General features: G+C 50.5%; 1 protein-coding gene, 1 non-coding gene and 1 pseudogene across 2 annotated transcripts; 2 read left to right on the forward strand and 1 right to left on the reverse strand.

The window, feature by feature from the left end:
* The first annotated feature begins 3,780 nt into the window (after positions 1-3,780).
* On the forward strand, positions 3,781-4,248 carry LOC136479063 (uncharacterized mitochondrial protein AtMg00810-like). The gene is made up of 2 exons (XM_066477048.1): positions 3,781-3,871; positions 3,992-4,248. The coding sequence occupies exons 1-2, from the start codon at positions 3,781-3,783 to the stop codon at positions 4,246-4,248; spliced, it is 348 nt and encodes a 115-aa protein (XP_066333145.1).
* A 1,229-nt stretch (positions 4,249-5,477) lies between these two features.
* LOC136484600 (small nucleolar RNA Z247) lies at positions 5,478-5,616 on the forward strand. Its single transcript, XR_010766108.1, has one exon. It is a non-coding gene; the product is annotated as a small nucleolar RNA Z247 (small nucleolar RNA).
* Positions 5,617-12,318: 6,702 nt separating this feature from the next.
* On the reverse strand, positions 12,319-13,470 carry LOC136479065 (uncharacterized; annotated as a pseudogene).
* Positions 13,471-19,509: the final 6,039 nt, after the last annotated feature.

Raw genomic sequence — 19,509 nt, forward strand, 5'->3', positions numbered from 1 at the left:
CGTCGATCAGATGGCCCGTACCTGTCTAAATCACTGTCTCTGCGCCTTGTGTCACCATCTGGTTCCTGATTACGCGCACCGACTACCGACAATCTACCACCACGGGCACCCCCCTCGGTGGACTGCCGACCATATTTCATCGACAGTGGCGCGCCAGGTAGGGGTCCCCTTTAGGGGTTGTGTGTGCTGATCTTCCGATGAATCAGATGGCGATTTTCTTCATCAACGTCATCTGTGGCGACTCAGCTGATCACGGCGACTCGTCGTCTGAGCAACGTGGTCGGCCGCGGCGGCATGCACCAGGCACGCCACCCTGCTCCTCATCATTGATCTGCACCTGGGCCACGAACCGATCTACTACTGCAAGTATTCTTCACCCGCGTGAAGACCAGTACGGCCCACAAGCAGTATGGCGATGGTCGTCACTCGTCAACAGATCCAATCGGCTAGGAGTCTTACTGCATGGTTGCATGCAAAATGCCTCAGCCTCCGTAGCCTCCGAACTTGCATGTGCTTACATATACACACATCTACACGGAAGGAAGCCAACAACTCCGTCCGTTATGGAGTCGACTAAAACTCCAGATAGCAAGCTAGCCAAGAGCCATGCATATACGCGTATATGTCTACACAAAAGCATACATGCAAGCCATCTGATCGGGCAGAAGAGGTCAAGACGACTTGTCTATTTGCTGAAAAAGCTAAACAAGGATGCATGCACATATGGGAGCTCCGACCACCAGACCACGTCGACCACGTCTCGAGCGGCTCCACCGAGCTCCGACCACCAGACCACGTCGACCACGTCCTGAGCAGCTCCGCCGAGCTCTGACCACATCGACCACCAGACCACGTCGCAATGATGATCGCCGCGAAGAATGGCGCTACGACAATCGCGACCACAGTCGTGACGATAAGTCGGAAAGCTCGAGGACCGGACAACTTCATCGCCATCGACTAGATTTCTATCCAAAGATAAGTACACTTCTAATATTTATATTTAACACAATTTTCATTACGACGTTTCTCCACAACGTCCTCGTCATGATTATTCTTCAAATAACGTTTGTCCATGTATACCATCTTAAATATAACATACAGCTATACTTAATGCAAATCCTCGACCAGTCATGTTGACGCTCAATGCCTCTAGAGATGGCCCTGTCTCCGGCTCCTCCCTACACGTGCACGAGCGTCTACCCTCTACATTATGGGTGGTCAGCAGCGGCTCCTTAGCGACGCTTCGTTCATCCTACACGTGCACGGGCTCCACACCCCGCGTTATGGTTAACAGGCTAGCTAGGGCTGGAGGCTCAGCTACATACTAATTGGTCGGATGATTTATATTAAGTATAAACACAAACTTCACATTAACACTGATGTTTACAAAGCACCAACTGCTTTATCACATCATGCTCATTTGCAAATGACTGCTGAGCATCATACGCTATTTCTTCACCGCTGATTTTTTCTCCATAATTTATTACTTTATACATCATGTACTACCATTCTACATATTTATATTGCAGTAATTTCAAGCTATGCTCGGGGACTTCATCGCTCGCTTCTTGACCTACGCTCGGGGACTGCCTCGATCACTCTCCAGCCACAGCTCGGGGACTTCATCGCTCGCTCCTCGACCTGTGCTCGGGGACTGCCTCGATCACTCTCCGACCATGGCTCAGGGACTTCGTCACTCGCTCCTCGACCTGTGCTTGGGGACTGCCTCGATCACTCTCCGGCCATGGCTCGGGGACTTCGTCGCTCGCTCCTTGACCTGTGCTCGGGGACTGCCTCGATCACTCTCCGACCACGGCTCGGGGACTTCATAGCTCGCTTCTTGACCTGTGCTCGGGGACTGCCTCGATCACTCTCCGACCATGGCTCGAGGACTTCGTCGCTCGCTCCTTGACCTATGCTCGGGGACTACCTTGATCACTCTCCGACCACGGCTCGGGGACTTCGTCGCTCGCTTCTTGACCTGTGCTCGGGGACTGCCTCGATCACTCTCCGACCACGGCTTAGGGACTTCGTCGCTCGCTCCTTGACCTGTGCTCGGGGACTGCCTCGATCACTCTCCGACCACGGCTCGGGGACTTCGTCGCTCGCTCCTTGACCTGTGCTCGGGGACTGCCTTGATCACTCTCCGACCACGGCTCGGGGACTTCGTCGCTCGCTCCTCGACCTGTGCTCGGGGACTGTGTTGACCACTCTCCGACCACGGCTCGGGGACTTTGCGTCTCGACTACATGTGACTAGCAACTCGCATACAGTTGGGATATTTATTCTCACTTAGACCTTGCTACAAGGCTCATACCTCGCCTTCCAGCAAGCTCAGGGACTACATCGGTACGATGCACCTGCCGGTGCATCTTGTATCGCCTGTACGATGATTGGATTCTCAACTTAACTGGGAATTCTTTTTAGACCCTGGCACCACGTGCCTACATCACCTACTACCAGGCTCGGGGACTAAGTGGGCACACTTCACCTTGCGGTGAACGTGTTTGTTTTTCGACCCCTACGCCTCTAATGATCAAAGACGCTACGCTTCAAGACGCACTTACATTTCTTTTCAGAAATACAAGTGGGCACACTTCCTAGGACGGAAATCTTTTTCTTTCTTCTTAAGAGCACCATACATTCTTCGGACAACCTACTTCTCCGACGACAATGGTGGTCGGAGATGTTAAGAACTCAAGCCTCACTGTTCGGAGAAGGTTGAAACGGCGTGTCGCATCAGAATACATTGCGCTCGGGGACTAGCTGTGGGGGATATACCCTCGGGTACCACAAGATGGTACATGGGCCGCACCATCCAAGGTGGCCCGGCCCGTAAGATCAAGGCATGCACATCAAGATTACAAGTTGTACTAGATATTGTAATAGTACCAAATTGGATACTTTACTTGTAACCTTATCTCTTCGGAGTATATAAGGAGAGACAAGGGTCCCCTAGAGGACAGGTTAATCTGTATACATCTCAATACAATACACCAAAGACACAGGATGTAGGGTATTACGTCGACCAGACGGCCCAAACCTGTCTAAATCGCTGTCTCTGCGCCTTGTGTAACCATCTGGTTCCTGATTACGCGCACCGTCTACCGACAATCTACCACCACGGGCACCCCCCTCGGTGGACTGCCGACCATATTTCGTCGATAGCCAGGGAGCCACCCACATTTGTGCTGGCCGAGCATGATGCCAACTGGCAACGGGCGATGCTAGAGGAGATGAAGGCGATCGAGGAAAATGAGACTTGGGAGCTCGTTGATCCGCCTCTAGGATGTCGTCCGATCGGCTGGAAGTGGGTGTACAAGGTCAAGCAAGACGAGCACGGTGCCATTGTCAAGCACAAGGCATGCCTCATCGCTCGTGGCTTTGTCCAGCGTGAGGGCATTAACTTTGAGGAAGTCTTTGCGCCGGTAGCACGCATGGAGCCCGTTCGACTGCTAATGGCTCTGGCAGCGACGAAGGACTAGTGCATCCATCACCTGGATGTAAAATCGGCCTTCCTCAATGGCGAGCTACCGGAGACGGTCTATGTTAGGCAAGCTCCGGGCTTCACAAGGCGCTCTATGGGCTGCGGCTGGCCCCACGAGCATGGAATGCCAAGCTTGATGCCACACTAGGTGCACTTGGGTTCATGCATTGTGCAATTGAGCACGCGCTCTACACGCTGTGACATGGAGGGAGGAGCTCATCGTTGGCTTGTATGTGGATGACTTGATCGTCACTGGTGTGCTTGCGGAGGACATCGATAGCTTCAAGCATGAGATGGTGGCTCATTTTCGAATGAGCGATCTTGGCGCGCTCTCCTACTACATCGGCATCGAGGTGAAGCAGGGGAAGGAGGCGCTCACACTCGGTCAGAGCACATACGCGTCAAAGCTATTGGAGCAGAGCGGCATGGCTGAGTGCAAGCCATGCACAACTCCGATGGAGGAGCGGCTAAAGCTGACGAAGGCCAGCACCACGGCGAATTTAGATGCAACACTCTACCGGAGCATCGTCGGCGGTCTAAGCTACCTAGTCCACATGAGGCTGGACATTGTGTTCACCGTGGGCTATGTCAGCCACTTCATGGAGGATCCCCAAGAGGATCACTGGGCCATGGTGAAGCGGCTGCTGCGCTACATCAAAGGGATGGTGGATCAGGTGATCGTCTTCCCTAAGACCAATGGAAGTGGGCTGCGGCTCACTGTGTTCAGTGATGCAGACATGGCGGGGGACATCAATGGATGACAGAGCACCTCTAGCGTGCTCGTCTTCCTCAGGTTGGCCCTAATCTCATGGTTATTGCTGAAGTAGAAGGTGGTGGCGCTGTCGACTTGCGAGGCAGAGTATGTGGTGGCAGCCACAGCGGTATGGCTACGCCAGCTGTTGGGTGAGCTGACCGGTGTGGAAGCTCACCCACCAGTGCTGATGGTGGACAACCAGCCCACCATCGCCCTCATGAAGAATCTGGTTCTCCATGACTGGAGCAAGCACATCGATGTCAAGTTCCACTTCCTCAAGGACTATATCGATGGAGGGCAGATCGTCATCAAGTTCGTTGAAATTGGTCGACAACTCATGGACGTCCTCACCAAGCCGCTCGGCCATCTTTGGTTCACAGAGCTGAAGAAGATGATCGGCATGGTGTAGGTTCTCGGGTTAGCAGCAGGATTAGGGGAAGAATTGTAAAGTAATCTGCTGCTCTCCCTCTGTACCCGTGGTAGAAGCAGGCGCCGAAAGGCTCTCCTACCGCACTGTAGCCACAGCAGGGGCAGGCGTCAAAGTCGGCCCTGGTGTCACATCTAGTCACTATAGCGGCATGGTAGCCAGACATGTTTGTGTATTAGGACTAGATGGGTAGAGTTGTATATATTGCTATCACTGCAACTCAGTAAAGAGAGCGAGTTCAGTTTTGCCATCTCCTCTGCTGAGCTTCAGGCCAACGCTGGTGCTTGTGCTGTGTGTGTGTGCTCTGTTCTCCCTCCCTCTTCTACCTCCTGCCTAGTGTGTGTGCAAGAGCGCTTGTAAGTGGACTGCTCACCCGTGCGAGAGATCTCAGGCCCAACAGGAACAACCATGCGCTTTGGAATGCGCAAGTGATGTTGGTGCTCCGTGGAGCGCAAATGGTGAACATCCTCGATCCGATGATCGAGCCAGCCAAGACCATCGCCAAGAGCCCCGACAAGTCCACAGAGTAGGTGCCGAACCCAGAGTATGATCTCTGGGTTGTGAAGGACCAGCAAGTCCTCAACTTCCTTCTAGTCTCTATCTCTCGTGAGATCCTCGTGCAAGTCTCAACCTTCTCCACCGCTGCCGTAGTCTGGGTGGAGATCGAAGGTATGTTTGCATCGTAGTCATGAGCACGTGTGATCAACACACACATGGCGCTCGCTACGGCGCAGAAAGGGACGGCGTCTGTGGCTGAGTACTTCGGCTGCATGAAGTCTCTTGCGGACAAGATGGCGTCTGCAGGAAAGAAGATGGATGATGAAGAATTGGCGTCGTACATCCTGGTGGGCCTCGACATTGAGTTCAATCATGTCGTGGCATCCGTGGCTATGCGTGTCAAACCCCTTTCCCTAGGTGAGCTTTACACTCAGCTGATTGGCTTTGAGCAATGCATGAATTTGCTGCATGGTGGCAACTCCAGCTGGTCTACAAACCTTGCTTCCTATGGTGGTCGCGGCAGTGGGAATGGTCATGGAGGCTGAGGCCGCGGTCATTTTGGTGGACGTCAAGGCTCCAACTCCAACTCCTCTTCGGGGTCGAGCACCGCAGGGATCATCTGCTAGCTCTGCGGCAAGGAGGGGCATACTGTTGTGAGGTGCTTCAAACACCTCGATGCGTCCTTCTCTGGTGTACCAGAGAACAAGTCTGCCTCCTCCGCCACCACATCATATGGCATCAACACAAAATGGTATACAGATACCGGTGCAACCGACCATATCACCAGTGAGTGGGATAAACTAACGGTGCGTGACAAGTACCACGGTGGTGATCAAGTGCACGTTGCAAATGGCGCAGGTATGAGAATTGATCAAGTTGGCCGTAGTATTGTTCGTACCCCCAATCGTGATCTCATCCTTGATAACGTGCTCTATGTCCCTGAAGCTAACTAAAATTTATTTTCAGTTCACCGCCTTACATCCGATAATCAAGCTTTTATTGAATTTCATCCTAACTATTTTTTTGATTAAGGATTGAGCAACCAAGAAAATGATGCTTCATGGCAGATGTGAGGGCGGCCTATATCCACTCAAGTCTACTCCAAATAAAGATGTCCTTGCAGCCACCAAGCCCTCTTCATCTCGGTGGCACAATCGCCTTGGTCATCCATCATCCTTGGTGGTTCAACAGATCCTCAGCAAGCACCAGCTTCCTTTTGTTTCTGAGTCCAATAAAGGGTCCGTATGTGATGCTTGTCAGAAAGGCAAGAGTCACCAATTGCCATACCCCAAGTCTTCGAGTGTGTCGAGTAGTCCTCTTGAACTTGTTTTTTCCGATGTATGGGGCCCTGCACCAACTTCTGTTGGAAGAAATAATTTTTATGTGAGCTTTATTGATGATTACTCTAAATTTACAAGGATTTATCTACTTCGACACAAATCTGAAGTTTTTCAGCGGTTTCATGATTTTCGAAACCTTGTTGAGCGCCTTTTTAACCGCAAAATCATCTCAATGCAAACCGATTGGGGTGGAGAGTACCAAAAGCTGAATTTTTTTTCAACGCATTGGCATATCCCATCATGTATCTTGCCCATATGCTCATCAACAAAATGGATTCGCTGAACGCAAACACCGTCATATTGTTGAAGTTGGCCTTTCTCTTCTTGCTCAAGCCTCAATGCCACAAAAATTTTGGGATGACGCTTTTCTAACAGCTACCTATCTCATCAATAGACTTCCTAGCAAAGTCATACATGACCAAACACCTCTTGAACTCTTGTTTAAACAGCAGCCTGACTACAATAGCCTTCGTACTTTTGGGTGTGCGTGTTGGCCTAATCTTCGACCCTTTAACTCACGAAAGTTGCAATTTCGTTCTAAGCAATGTGTTTTTCTTGGCTACAGTAACATGAATAAAGGGTTTAAGTGCCTTGATGTGGATGAAGGTCGTGTTTACATCTCACGAGATGTTGTTTTTGATGAATCCATCTATCCTTTTTCCGCCCTTCATCCCAATGCTGGAGCACGTCTTCGCTCTGAAATTTTGTTGCTACCTGAACATCTACAAAATCCTTCTTTGGATCATGGGGACGACACTACTACTGACACTTCTTTGATTAATTCTTTATGTGCTAATGATGGTTGTGCAGTTACAGAATCAACTTCCAGTCATGTTCCTGCAGAAACCAGTGTTCAGCAAGGATGGTTTCTACCTATCGCTGGAGGGGGAGCAAGTGGCCCCTCTGAGGCTGATACACCTGCTGACTTGCCCCCAGATCAGCCTGCTGCAACATCACAGGAATCACCCACGGATCAGCCTGCTGCAATGTCACAGGAATCAGGTGGAGCGCCTGGTCTAGCTGTCCTACCGGCTCCAACAGTATCCTCCTTGGATCAGCAGCTGGCAGGCACTGCTCTTGGTGGATCCCCTATGGCGCATTCCCCTCCAACTCGGCCTACTGCTCCAGCAGTCCCAGCACGTCCTGTGACCCGTCTTCAGAGAGGTATATCAAAACCAAAAATTTATACTGATGGTACAGTACGTTATGGACATATTGCAGTTGTCTCTGATGAACCTTCAAGCCTTCATAATGCTCTCAGTGACAAGAATTGGAAATTGGCCATGGATTTGGAATTCGCAGCACTGCTCAAGAACAAGATATGGCATCTTGTTCCTCCTCATCATGGCCAAAATATTATTGATTGTAAGTGGGTGTACAAAATAAAAAAGAAAGCTGATGGTACCATAGATAGATACAAGGCACGACTAGTTGCTAAAGGTTTTAAGCAATGTTATGGCATTGATTATGAGGACACTTTTAGTCCAGTGGTCAAGGTGGCCACAGTTCGTTTGGTTTTGTCTATTGCAGTATCTCGAGGGTGGTATCTTCGGCAACTTGATGTCCAAAATGCTTTCCTTCATGGAGTGCTTGAGGAAGATGTGTTCACGAGGCAACCTCCAGGCTATGAAGACAAAAATGCACCACATTACATATGTAAGTTGGACAAGGCTCTCTATGGACTTAAACAAGCACCGCGTGCATGGCATTCACGCTTGAGTTACAAGTTGCAACAACTTGGTTTTCTTCCCTCTAAAGCCGATACATCTTTGTTCTTTTATAACAAAGGGAAACATATTATATACATGCTTGTTTGTGTTGATGACATCATAGTTGCTAGTTCATCTCAAGATGCTACTGTGGCTCTTCTCAAGGATCTTGAAAAAGACTTTGCAATCAAAGATTTGGGCGATCTTCATTACTTTCTCGGTATAGAAGTTCATCTGTCGAAGGGGGCGCTACTACTTAACCAACAAAGGTATGCCAATGAATTCTTCACCGAGTTGGGCTGAATCTCTACAAACCGGTCAGTACAGCTCTTGTGACTTCTGAAAATTATCACTGAATGATGGAGTCAAGTTGGGACCAAATGATTCAACAAAATACAGAAGTATTGTTGGTGCACTTCAATATTTGACCATAACCCGACCTGACATCTCATTCTCGGTCAATAAAGTCTGCCGGTTCCTTCACTCACCTACAACTACACATTGGGAGGCCGTTAAACGAATTTTAAGATATATAAAAGGGACCATGGGCCTAGGGCTTAAGATCAGTAAGTCATCCTCAATGTTGGTGAGTGCATTTTTAGATGCTGACTGGGCCGGATGCCCTGATGATCGTCGGTCTACAGGGGGCTTTGCTGTATTTCTTGGTGCCAACTTGATATCATGGTGTGCATGAAAACAAGCTAATGTTTCTCGGTCTAGTACAGAGGCAGAGTACAAAGCCATGGCTAATGCAACTTCTGAAATAATGTGGGTTCGAAAATTACTAGAAGAACTAAAGGTGCCACTGTTAGAGGATGACCAACCGGCTCTATTGCAAGGCCCAAGAGGGCAAGTATACACAATGTACATATGCAAAGAAGCCCTCCAAGTAGAGGGAAAACATATACACCTCCTATACATCTAACACCCCCCCCCCCTCAAACTCATGGTGGATCTACAACACTGAGTTTGGAGAGTAGGAATCTATGATGAGCCCGGGTCTGTGCCTTGGTGAAGAAATCAGCTAGCTGAACCTCTGAAGGCACATGGTGGAGCGTCACAACCAGATCATGCACCTGCGATCTCATGTAGGAAGCATCAACGCCAATGTGTTTGGTGAGCTCATGCTTGACTGGGTCTCGAGCAATACTGATCGCACCGGTGCTGTCAGAAGAGAGAGGAGTGGGTGTACTGGCAGGCACACCAAAATCCTCAAGAAGCCATCGTAGCCATGTCACCTCTACAGTCATAGTCGCCATAGCACGCAGCACAGCCTCAGCATTCGAGCGGGAAACTGCAGTCTGCTTCTTGGTTTTCCAGGCAATCAAGGAGGAGCCAAGGAAAACACAATAGGCAGAGAGAGAGTAGCGATCATAGTGATCACTCACCCAGGTCGCATCCGAATACGCCTGAAGCTGAAGGGAACTAGAACGAGGGAAGAAAAGGCACCGAGAGATAGTTCCACGAAGGTATCGCAGAACACGAAGGAGGTGAGCATAGTGGAGCTGGGTAGGAGCTGAGACAAACTGACTCAAGATATGCACAGAGTGAGAAATGTCAGTACGAGTGATCCCAAGGTAGACAAGACTCCCAACAAGCTGACGATAGCGAGTAGGATCAGCAAGTGGTACACCATCAGTGGGTCGTAGGTGAACACCAATCTCCATAGGAGTATCAATAGTGTGGTGATCAGTGAGAGCAGCACAAGAAAGGAGGTCCTGAGTGTACTTCTCCTGAGAGAGAAAGATACCATCAGATGTGGAGGTGACCTCAAGACCAAGGAAGTAACGAAGGGACCCAAATCAGACATAAGGAATGTCTCACTAAGATGCTGCTTCACAAAATCAATGTACTGGGAATCATCGCCCGTGATGATCATGTCATCGACATAGAGAAGAAGAAGGGTGCGACCACGAGGGGAACTGTGAACAAAAAGAGCAGGATCATGATCACTTGGCGTAAAACTAGCATCGATGACAAAAGAGGAGAAACGCTCAAACCAGGCCCGAGGAGCTTGCTTGAGGCCGTAGAGAGAATGGCGCAACCGACAGACGAGGCCATCAGGAATAGAGTATCCTGGAGGTGGCTGCATATAGACTTTCGCTCGCAGCTCGCCATTGAGGAAGGCGTTCTTGACATCCAACTGGGATATCAACCACTGACGAACAGAAGCAACTGCAAGAAGAGTGCGAATAGTAGTCATGTGCGCAACAGGAGCGAAGGTCTCCTCATAGTCATGACCTTGCTCCTGTTGGAAGCCGCGCACCACAAGACGAGCCTTGTAGCGCTCAAGAGAGCCATCCGAGCGGGTCTTTACCTTGTACACCCACTTGCAAGTGATAGGAGTGACATGAGGTGGCAAAGGTACACGATCCCAGGTGCCAGTATGTTCTAGGGCAGCAATCTCCTCAGCCATAGCATGTTGCCACTCCTGGTGAACAGCAGCTTCCCGATGGGTCATGGGCTCAGCCAAGATGGCAGCAGTGAAGCCAAGGCAATCAGGAGGACGAAGGGTGCTGCGGTCACGAAGAGAATAACGAGGAGGAGACTTAGGATGAGGTCCAAGGATGGACAGAGAAGAGTCAAGTGGTGGCGCAGGGCGCGGACGATGAGTGTAGTAGTGAGTGATCTCACGGGAAGGACGCAACGATGATGGTGGAGGGACTGGTGGTGGAGAGGTAGGAGGAGGTGGTGAAGGTGGAGAAGTAGGTGGTGGTGGTGGAGGTGGAGTAAAAGATACCTAAGGTGGTGAAGAGGATGGAGATGACAACGGAAGATACCAGTCAGGTAAAGTGAGGAATGAGAGGGACTCAGTGGTACCAGAAGAACCGGAAGGGGAACGAGGATAGTAAGGCCGGGACTCATTGAAGGTGAATCCTGAGAAATCCTCATCCGACGAGCAACAGGGTCATAGCAGCGATAACCCTTATGCTCCGTACTGTACCCAATGAAAACACACTCAACAGACTGAGCAGTGAGTTTGGTGTGCTCACGAGGTGGAAGTAGGACGTAACAGACACACCCAAAACAACGAAGATGGCTATAGGAAGGAGGGGTGTCGAAAAGACGCTCATAGGGAGTGCAACCCTGAAGACAAGTAGAGGGTTGGCGATTTATAAGAAAAACAGCTGTAGAAACCACCTTAGCCCAAAAATGAGGAGCAAGCATAGAAGAGATCAAGAGAGCACGAGCAGTCTCAAGAGTGTGGCGATGCTTGTGCTCAGCAACACCATTTTGAGCATGAGCACCAGGACATGAAAATTGGGCAAGAGTACCCTGCTCAGCAAGGTAGGAACGATGAGCAGTGGAGATGTACTCACCGGCAGAATCCGCACGAAAAACTCGAATGAGAGAGTTGAACTAGGTACGGATCATGGTGGCAAATTGCTGGTAAATAGAAAGAAATTGACCACGAGAAGACATCAAATAAATCCAGGTAAATCTCAAATAGTCATCAATGAAAATAACTTAATATGATTGACCTCCTTTTGAAACAAAAGGTGCAGGACCCCATACATCAGAGTGAACAAGATCAAAAGGTTTCTGGGACTTAGACTCACTAGAAGGGTAGGGGAGTTGCAACTATTTGCCAAGTTTACAACCCATACAATGAAGAGTAGTGTCACCAGAAACAGGACCTAACACACCACTACCAACAAGAGTGGACAATCTAGAACCAGAGAGGTGGCCAAGACGACGATGCCACTGCGCAAAAGAAGTGGTAGACGAAGCAGCTGACACAGATGCTGGAGAACTGGGTGATGTGGGAGCCAAAACAGGTGAAGGAAGACGCAACCAATCAAGCTCCCAGAGGCGTTGGGAGTCCCGACACCTAGGCCCAGTTCCCACCAAAAGGCCCGTACGGAGATCCTGAACACAACAAGAATCAGACTCAAGGATTATGCGACAACCATGATCAGTGATTTGACCCGCAGACAAGAGTTGCATAGTGAGCTTGGGAACATGCAAAACAGTAGGAACATTAAATGAAGAGGTCGAAAGAACACCTCTCCCAGCAACAGGAAGAGAAGTGCCATCTGCGGTGCGAACAGAAATAGGTGGATTGGGGGAAGATAGAGAGGACAGGTGTGTTGCATGAGGTGTCATATGAAAAGAGGCACCAGAGTCGAGGAACCATGGGGATGATATACTTGACGGAGGAGGAGCGGAACTAGAAGCTTGAGCTGTAATCCCGTGACTGGAGGCCTGAGCTGCAGCAGTGAGGCGACAAAACAGGGCAAGAACCTCCTCTCCGCTGCAGACATGGAACGAGTGCTCTGTGAAGTAGAAGAACCACCAGAGCCCTAAAAAGAGCGTCTGCCACGACGCCCTGATCGATCGTGCTGCTTCTTGCGACAATCCTTCTCCTCATGGCCATAGAGCTTGCAGTAGCCACACTGAACACCAGAAGGTGTCCCCGTCACCATAGGAGAGGGCTGAGATGGAGGCGGGGAGACCTAGGGAGGTGTTGTTGCTAGGACGGAAGGCTGCGGCAGAGCACAAGTCACACCCCCAGCTCGAAGACGTGTCTCCTCAGCTCGTAACTCAGGCATCGCCTCTGAGAGCGATGGGCGCGGACGACGAGTCAGCAACTATGCTCGAACAGTCTCGAACTCGGGACAAAGCCGAGAGAGAAACTCATGAAGGCAAAGAATGTCTCTCTGGTCCCGATGACGATCACAGCACCGACAAGTACCACCACTGCAGAACTCTGCGCCCAAACTATCCAGGCGATGCCAGACAGCTGTCATCTGACAGTGGAACGCCTCAACTGTGGAGTCAAGCTGACGAAGCGACTGAGCCTCCTCAACAACAGCAAGGTACATCGCTTCATTATGAATCTCGTAACTATGACGGAGGTGATCCCACATAAGGTGTGAAGTGGCAAGACCTCTAAGGGATAATGAGAGATCGACCTCCATGCTCGCAAGTAAGATAGCCTTAGCAGATTTTTCCTCGCGCAGCCAAGTCTCATAGACACCGAGATCAGACTGGTAGCTCTCCATCTCAGTTTCAAATGCCTCAAGTAAAGCATTCTTGGCATCATCATCGGCATCTGGCGGGTATGTGGGCGGCGTGGGAAGAAGAGGACGGGGAGGACAGATCCGCTCACCCGTGAGGTAGCCCCACAGCAGCTGCCCATCCATGTGGACCTCCATATGGAAAACAAAATCGCCCCAATTGGTGCCATTGAAAATGACGGGGCACCGAGGGACCAAAACAGCGCCAGGGCGTCCCCGTCCGGGGGACACCATGGAGAGAACGAGCCTCTCTTCTTCTTCTTCTTCTTCTTCGACACACGGGTGTGAGTGAGCGGCTCGCTATACAGGGGCGGATGAAAGGAGCCGCGAGTCCACAAGGGGCGCGTGGGAGGGAGTCATCCGGCGCGCAGGGCTGCTCGGGAGGGCAGCGGGCGTAGAGGGCGGTGCGGTGGTGCGGGAGGGCCGCGCGAGCAGCGGCGGGCCGGCGCGCAGTCGTCTTCTTCTTCGTTGGATGGCGCGGCGCGGCGGCGAGGGACGCGACAGCTCCAGGCGCACCGATGGGGGCAGCTCCGGGCACGCCTGTGGGGAAGCCCGCGGGGCGCGGCTTCGGAGGCCTTCCGCACCAACGCTTAGCGGGCGGCTGCGGTAGAGGCAGAGGCTCTGGTGCCTCCACCCCGTTGGTGGGCCGGCGCGCAGGGGCGCGTGAGCGTGTGGCGTGAGTTCGCGACGGCTTGCACGGATCGGTGGGATTGGTATGAGGTGAGAAAACCTAGCTCTCTGATACCATGTTAGAGGATGACCAACCGACTCTATTGCAAGGCCCAAGAGGGCAAGTATACACAATGTACATATGCAAAGAAGCCCTCCAAGTAGAGGGAAAACATATACACCTTCTATACATCTAACAGCCACATTCTTCAGTAGCATGTTTATGGTGTGACAATATTGGGGCCAAGTACTTGTCAGCCAATCCTGTGTTTCACGCCGGCAGAACCAAGCATATAGAGATCAACTACCATTTTGTTAGAGAACAAGTTGCATCAAGACAGTTAGACCGCTACCGGACTCAGTGGCTTTGCCGAGTGCTAGGGGCACTCGGCAAAGCCCAATTTACACTCGGCAAAGGCTTTCCCGAGTGCTGCACTCGGTAAAAAATGGGCCGGCAAAGGCGTCTTTGCCGAGTGTCTTTTGTCGGGCACTCGGCAAAGCCGGCAAAGTTGGAACCGAAAAAACCCGAAAAATAGGGAAAAATGGGAAAAAACCCGAAAAAATGGCAAAGTTGCCGAGTGCCCCAACCGGCCAGCGCCCGTCCATCTCCGGCATTTTTCGCGTAAAATTCACGGCTACGAGGCCAGCGGGATTCGAACCGGCGACCTCTCCCTCACGCGTCCCCTCCTCTAACCACTGCACCACACTACCACCTATGTCTAGATTCTGTTTTGGTTCCCCACATATTATACTAAACCGAGTGTAAATTGCTTGTTTGAGGCTCTAAACGAATTCAAATAAAAAAGTTGTAAACTACAAAGTTTCATAACTTTCTGAGATCTACACTTTTAGTTTAGGAAGTTTTTCCATCCGAGGTCATTTCCAAAATTTGAATTTCAAAATTTTGAAATTCAAACGCAGTTTTGCATGACAAGATGATTTCAAATCAAAAAGTTGCCAACTACAATGTTTCATAACTTTTCGAGATCTACAAAGTTTATTTTGGTTGTTTTTCCATCCGAGGTCGTTTGAAAAGTTCGAATTTTAAATTTTTTAAATTCAAACGCAGTTTTGTATGCCAAGATGATTTCAAATCAAAAAGTTGCCAACTACAATGTTTCATAACTTTTTGAGATCTACAAAGTTTATTTTGGTTGTTTTTCCATCCGATGTCGTTTGAAAAGTTCGAATTTAAAATTTTTGAAATTCAAACGCAGTTTTGCATGACAAGATGATTTCAAATCAAAAAGTTGCCAATTACAAAGTTTCATAACTTTTTGAGATCTACAAAGTTTATTTTGGTTGTTTGGTCATCTGTTCATCCGACATGGTCGTTCTAACATTGTTTACAAATCTTATATATCTCTTGTAGTTTCATAAACTACAAGAGAGATATGTTAGGTTTGTGAACAAATTTACTTTTACTTTGTTATATGAAGAAAAGACCAAAACAAACATTGTACATCTTGATGAGTTATACAACTTTGTAGTTGAAAACTTTTTCATTTGAATTAATTTACTGCTTCAAAATGTGCTTTGAAATTTTCTTTGCCTAGTGTAAAAAAAACACTCGGCAAAGAGCTTCTTTGCCGAGTATCAAAAAAAAAAAACACTCGGCAAAGAAGCTTCTTTGTCGAGTGTAAAAAAAACACTCAGCAAAGAGCTTCTTTGCTGAGTGTTTTTTTTCCGCACTCGGCAAAGAAGCGCTTTGCCGAGTGCCCGAAAAAAACACTCGGCAATCCACTTGGCACTCGGCAAAGAGCCGGTCTCCGGTAGTGGACATCAGGTTCATCAGCTCAGCGGATCAAATAGCAGATGGATTTACAAAAGCTCTCCCTGTTCGGCAACTTACTGCATTCAGGAACAATCTCAACTTGGTGACAGTTGCGATTGATGGAGGGTGTTAGGATTTCTGATTGATTGACAGTGTATACGGTTTCCTTGTATTGGTGATCTCGTGTATCTACAGATTAGGAAGTATAGCACTGATTAGCACTGATTGTATTTTCCTTTTATCTTCTTCTTGTAACACAAGACACCATCTGTTGTATAACCACGATGGGGGCAACACGAAGCCGTGAACCCCAACGGGTATCACGTTCAACTAATTTCACAGCAGGCACAACCAAATACTCGCAATCTAGAATAATAGAATAATCAGGACGTGTGTCAAGAAGTTTATGCAAGGGACTGTCATTGTCAATTGTACGACTGGGCATCCTATTGATCAGGTACAGGCAGTGTTAAATGCCTCATCCCAGAAACGGAGTGGCATTTGAGCTTGAGCGAGAAGGGAGAGGCCAGTTTTGACATGGTGTCGATGTTTTCGCTCTGCCAGCCCATTTTGCTGGTGAGTGTGAGAACACGAGATGCGATGATCTATTCCTGAATTTGCAAAATAACGGTGCAAACGCTGATATTCCCTCCCCGCCCCCCCCCCCCCCCCCCCCCCCCCCCCCCCCACCCCCAATCCGATTGAACTGAACGGATTTTTGAAATAAACAATGTGTTCGACATGTTTTTGGAATTGGTAGAATATAGGTTCAACATCAGATTTGCAATTCAGAAAGTAAATCCAGACATATCTACTATAATCATCAATGAACGACATATAATATTTTGAATTATTCACTGATGTTACATCAGTGTGAATCAGCTGTAAAGGTGCAGTAGATACATGCTCAGAGTCAGAGATACTGAAAGGGAGCTGACGAGATTTTCCTAGTTGACAAGCATTGCAAATCAAGGAAGGAGAAATCTTGGTCCTACTGCTATATTATTGCCCTGCAAGATTCTAAGAGTAACAGGTGCTGCTGGATGCCCAAGTCGTCGATGCCATTGTTCTTCAGAGACTTTTGCTGACAAGAGTGCTTTTTTGTTATTTGGCAAGATGTAAAGACCATCTCTACATGTGCCTTTGAGAAGTAGAGTCTCCGTGGCTCGATCCTTGACAAAGAAAGAGTTTGGATGAAACTCGACGAAAGCATCATTATTATAGGCTAATTTGCGAACAGAAATCAAATGCTTATTGATCTTGGGGGCATGTAGAATATGGTTCAAGCGAAGGGGTCGAACTAAGCCAGTAATAGATGAATGACCAATATGAGAAATAGACAAACCTGCCCCGTTTGCAACTTGAACATGATCCCCTCCGATCCAGTGTAGCGGTCCTTGGTGGTGAGGCGCTCGAGGCCGTTGGTGATGTGGTCAGTAGCTCCTGTGTCTACGTACCAGTTTGGGTCGATGGAGTATCCACTGGTGACCGTCACCGCCTGCTTGACGTGGTCGTCTGCCTGATATGACAGATTGAAGCGATGATACCACTGAAGTGCGTCATGATTGGGTTTGCCATAGATCTGGCAAAGTGGCCCATTGCTGCTGGAGGCGCCATTGTTGACCGCAGGTCCTCGCTGGGGTGGACGGTTGGAGCGTCCACCGTTATTGCGACCACCGCCGCGGCCACGGCCGCAACCGTTGCGCCTAGCGTTGCTACCAGTCTACCACCACGTAACGGATATCTGTTGACATTGTTTACTGATGATACCTGGCCGCGGTTGTTGTTGTGATCCTGTCGCATCTCGTAGCTAAGCATGTGTGCGTAGACGTCGCTGATGGTATACGTGTCGCTGCGCGTGGTGATGCTCGTCAGTCGTCACCAGTGCATCGTAGTCGGGGCCGAGACCACGCAGTAGGTACGCGATGAGTTCTTCATCTTCAAGCCGCTTGCCGATGGCGGCGAGAGTGTCGCTGAGGCGCTTCACCTGGCCGAAGTAGTCGGCGATGCTTGAGTCCTTCTGGATCGTGTTGAGTTGCATCCGGACCTGCTTGACCGGGGCACGAGAGGCCGACGAAAACATCTTCTCCAGTGTCCTCCAGGTGTCGCGCGCTGTGGTTGCCCCGACCAATGTGGCCAGGATGTCCTCGGTGATCGAGGAGTTGATGAGGCTATGCACAAGCTAATCCTGGTGGTACCAGCTGGTGTACTCAGGGTTGACGACGGTGCGGCAGCCGCCGGTTTCCTCTGACGGCGTGACCATCATGGTCTGATTCGGAGCCGGAATTGACCCGTCCACATAGCCGGCGAGACCCTGGCTTCTCCTATAGGGAAGCTTTGAGTCAACCAAAGCAGGTAATTCTCCTGCGTGAGCTTCACATTGATGACATGACTAGCTACAGGCGTAGGCGTAGGCATGGAGATGGGCATCAGGGAGGTCGTGGAGTTGTTGCCGGAGATGGAGTGCGGAGTACTTGTGGATCGTGGAGGCTTTGATACCATGAAAGACTACCAGAACGCACAAATCCTCTTGGGATCAGGTCCCGTACCCCTCCGCGTTGTCTCTCAGGTTGACGGGAGGGGCGACCGCCACGGCCGGCTCAAGCTCCACCGCCATAGCCCATCCCCGGCCACTGTCGCCACCACCTAGCATGCGACGACGGGGCCCGCTGCTGCTCTAGAAAGTTCTGGCGCGCGGCGACCTCTCCTCTCCCATCCTTCTCTCTAATGGCTGTCGGCTTCTCGCCGTTTCTGGCATTTCTTCGGCGGATCCGTGGCAGCCCTGCCCGGATCTGCTTCCTCCTGCGGTGGTTCGCGCAGATCTGCAAGCTGCTCGCGGTGGCGCGCCATCCGTTGCCGGACGTTTGGATTTGGGCAGATCCAGCTCCGTCCCCTTCAGTTGGCGGTGGTTGTGTGTCCTCCCCTTCCCCAAGCTGCTCCTCGGCCGCTGTCTATCCTCGGTGACCATGGTTTGGCCGCTTGGCGAGGCGGGCCGCACCGGCCACTTCTATCGTCGTCAAGGCCCACCGGCCTAGCCTCGCCGTGGGCGGGGTTGCCAGCAGCCGGCCGCTAGCTGCAAGGCATCACGTGCATACCCAGCTGCTGCTCCTGGCCGCAGGGCCGCGCGTGCATACCTGGCCGCAGCTCCTGGCCGCAGGGCAGCCGGCAGCTGCTGCTGGCCGCGCCTTGTTGTGCTTCGTGTAGCAGCTGTTGTTGTGATGGCCATGCAGATGTCGAGTGCTCGCGTGATGGATTGGAAACTGGGCGAAAGCCCTGCCCGAACTTAGCTCCGGGCCAATGGCGGTGTCGCAGTCCGCGTCATCTTCCTCCTTGGAGGCGTTGTCGAAATTTCCATTCCGCCGTATGCTTGCTCGCCAATCTTGAGTCGAAAGGCAATCCCTGCATGCCGCTCCCTCCAACGATGGTGGCGTCCGTGGAAGTCGCTCTCCTTCTTGAAGGCATCGTTGCAGTCTATGTCTCCTTGCAGCTCCACCTCCGCAGAACCTTGCCCCATGTCGCCTGTGTGGGGCATCTCCTGCTCCCCGCTTTTTTCGTTCATCTCTTGAGCCTGCCTGGTGACGGACATGGCTGGCACTGCAAGTTCGACTCCTGTCATGGCCTAGAGAGTGTCCGCCTTCGGCGCCTCTGCTCCGTCGACGGTCTCCTATTGGTGGTATCATCAAATCTTATGTTGGGGCGGTCCACCTCTTCCGTCATTCCCCTTCAAGGATTTCTCCCCTTGTTTTGGCGTTGGATTACGGTATGTGGAGCCCGGATGTGCTGGAAAAGGTGTTGCCTTTAGCTCAAAGTGAGGTCGTCATCTCCGGCGT

This window comes from Miscanthus floridulus, chromosome 9 (genome assembly GCF_019320115.1).
Source record: "Miscanthus floridulus cultivar M001 chromosome 9, ASM1932011v1, whole genome shotgun sequence".
Taxonomy (NCBI): Eukaryota; Viridiplantae; Streptophyta; class Magnoliopsida; order Poales; family Poaceae; genus Miscanthus; species Miscanthus floridulus.

What these genes read in the sequence shown, in the direction of transcription:
- LOC136479063 (XM_066477048.1), top strand. Translation starts at nt 3,781, where the DNA reads ATGGTGGCTCATTTTCGAATGAGCGATCTTGGCGCGCTCTCCTACTAC. An exon ending in GAAGGAGGCGCTCACACTCG is followed by an intron (nt 3,872 to 3,991) that starts GTCAGAGCACAT and finishes CGGCGAATTTAG; the next exon opens with ATGCAACACTCTACCGGAGC.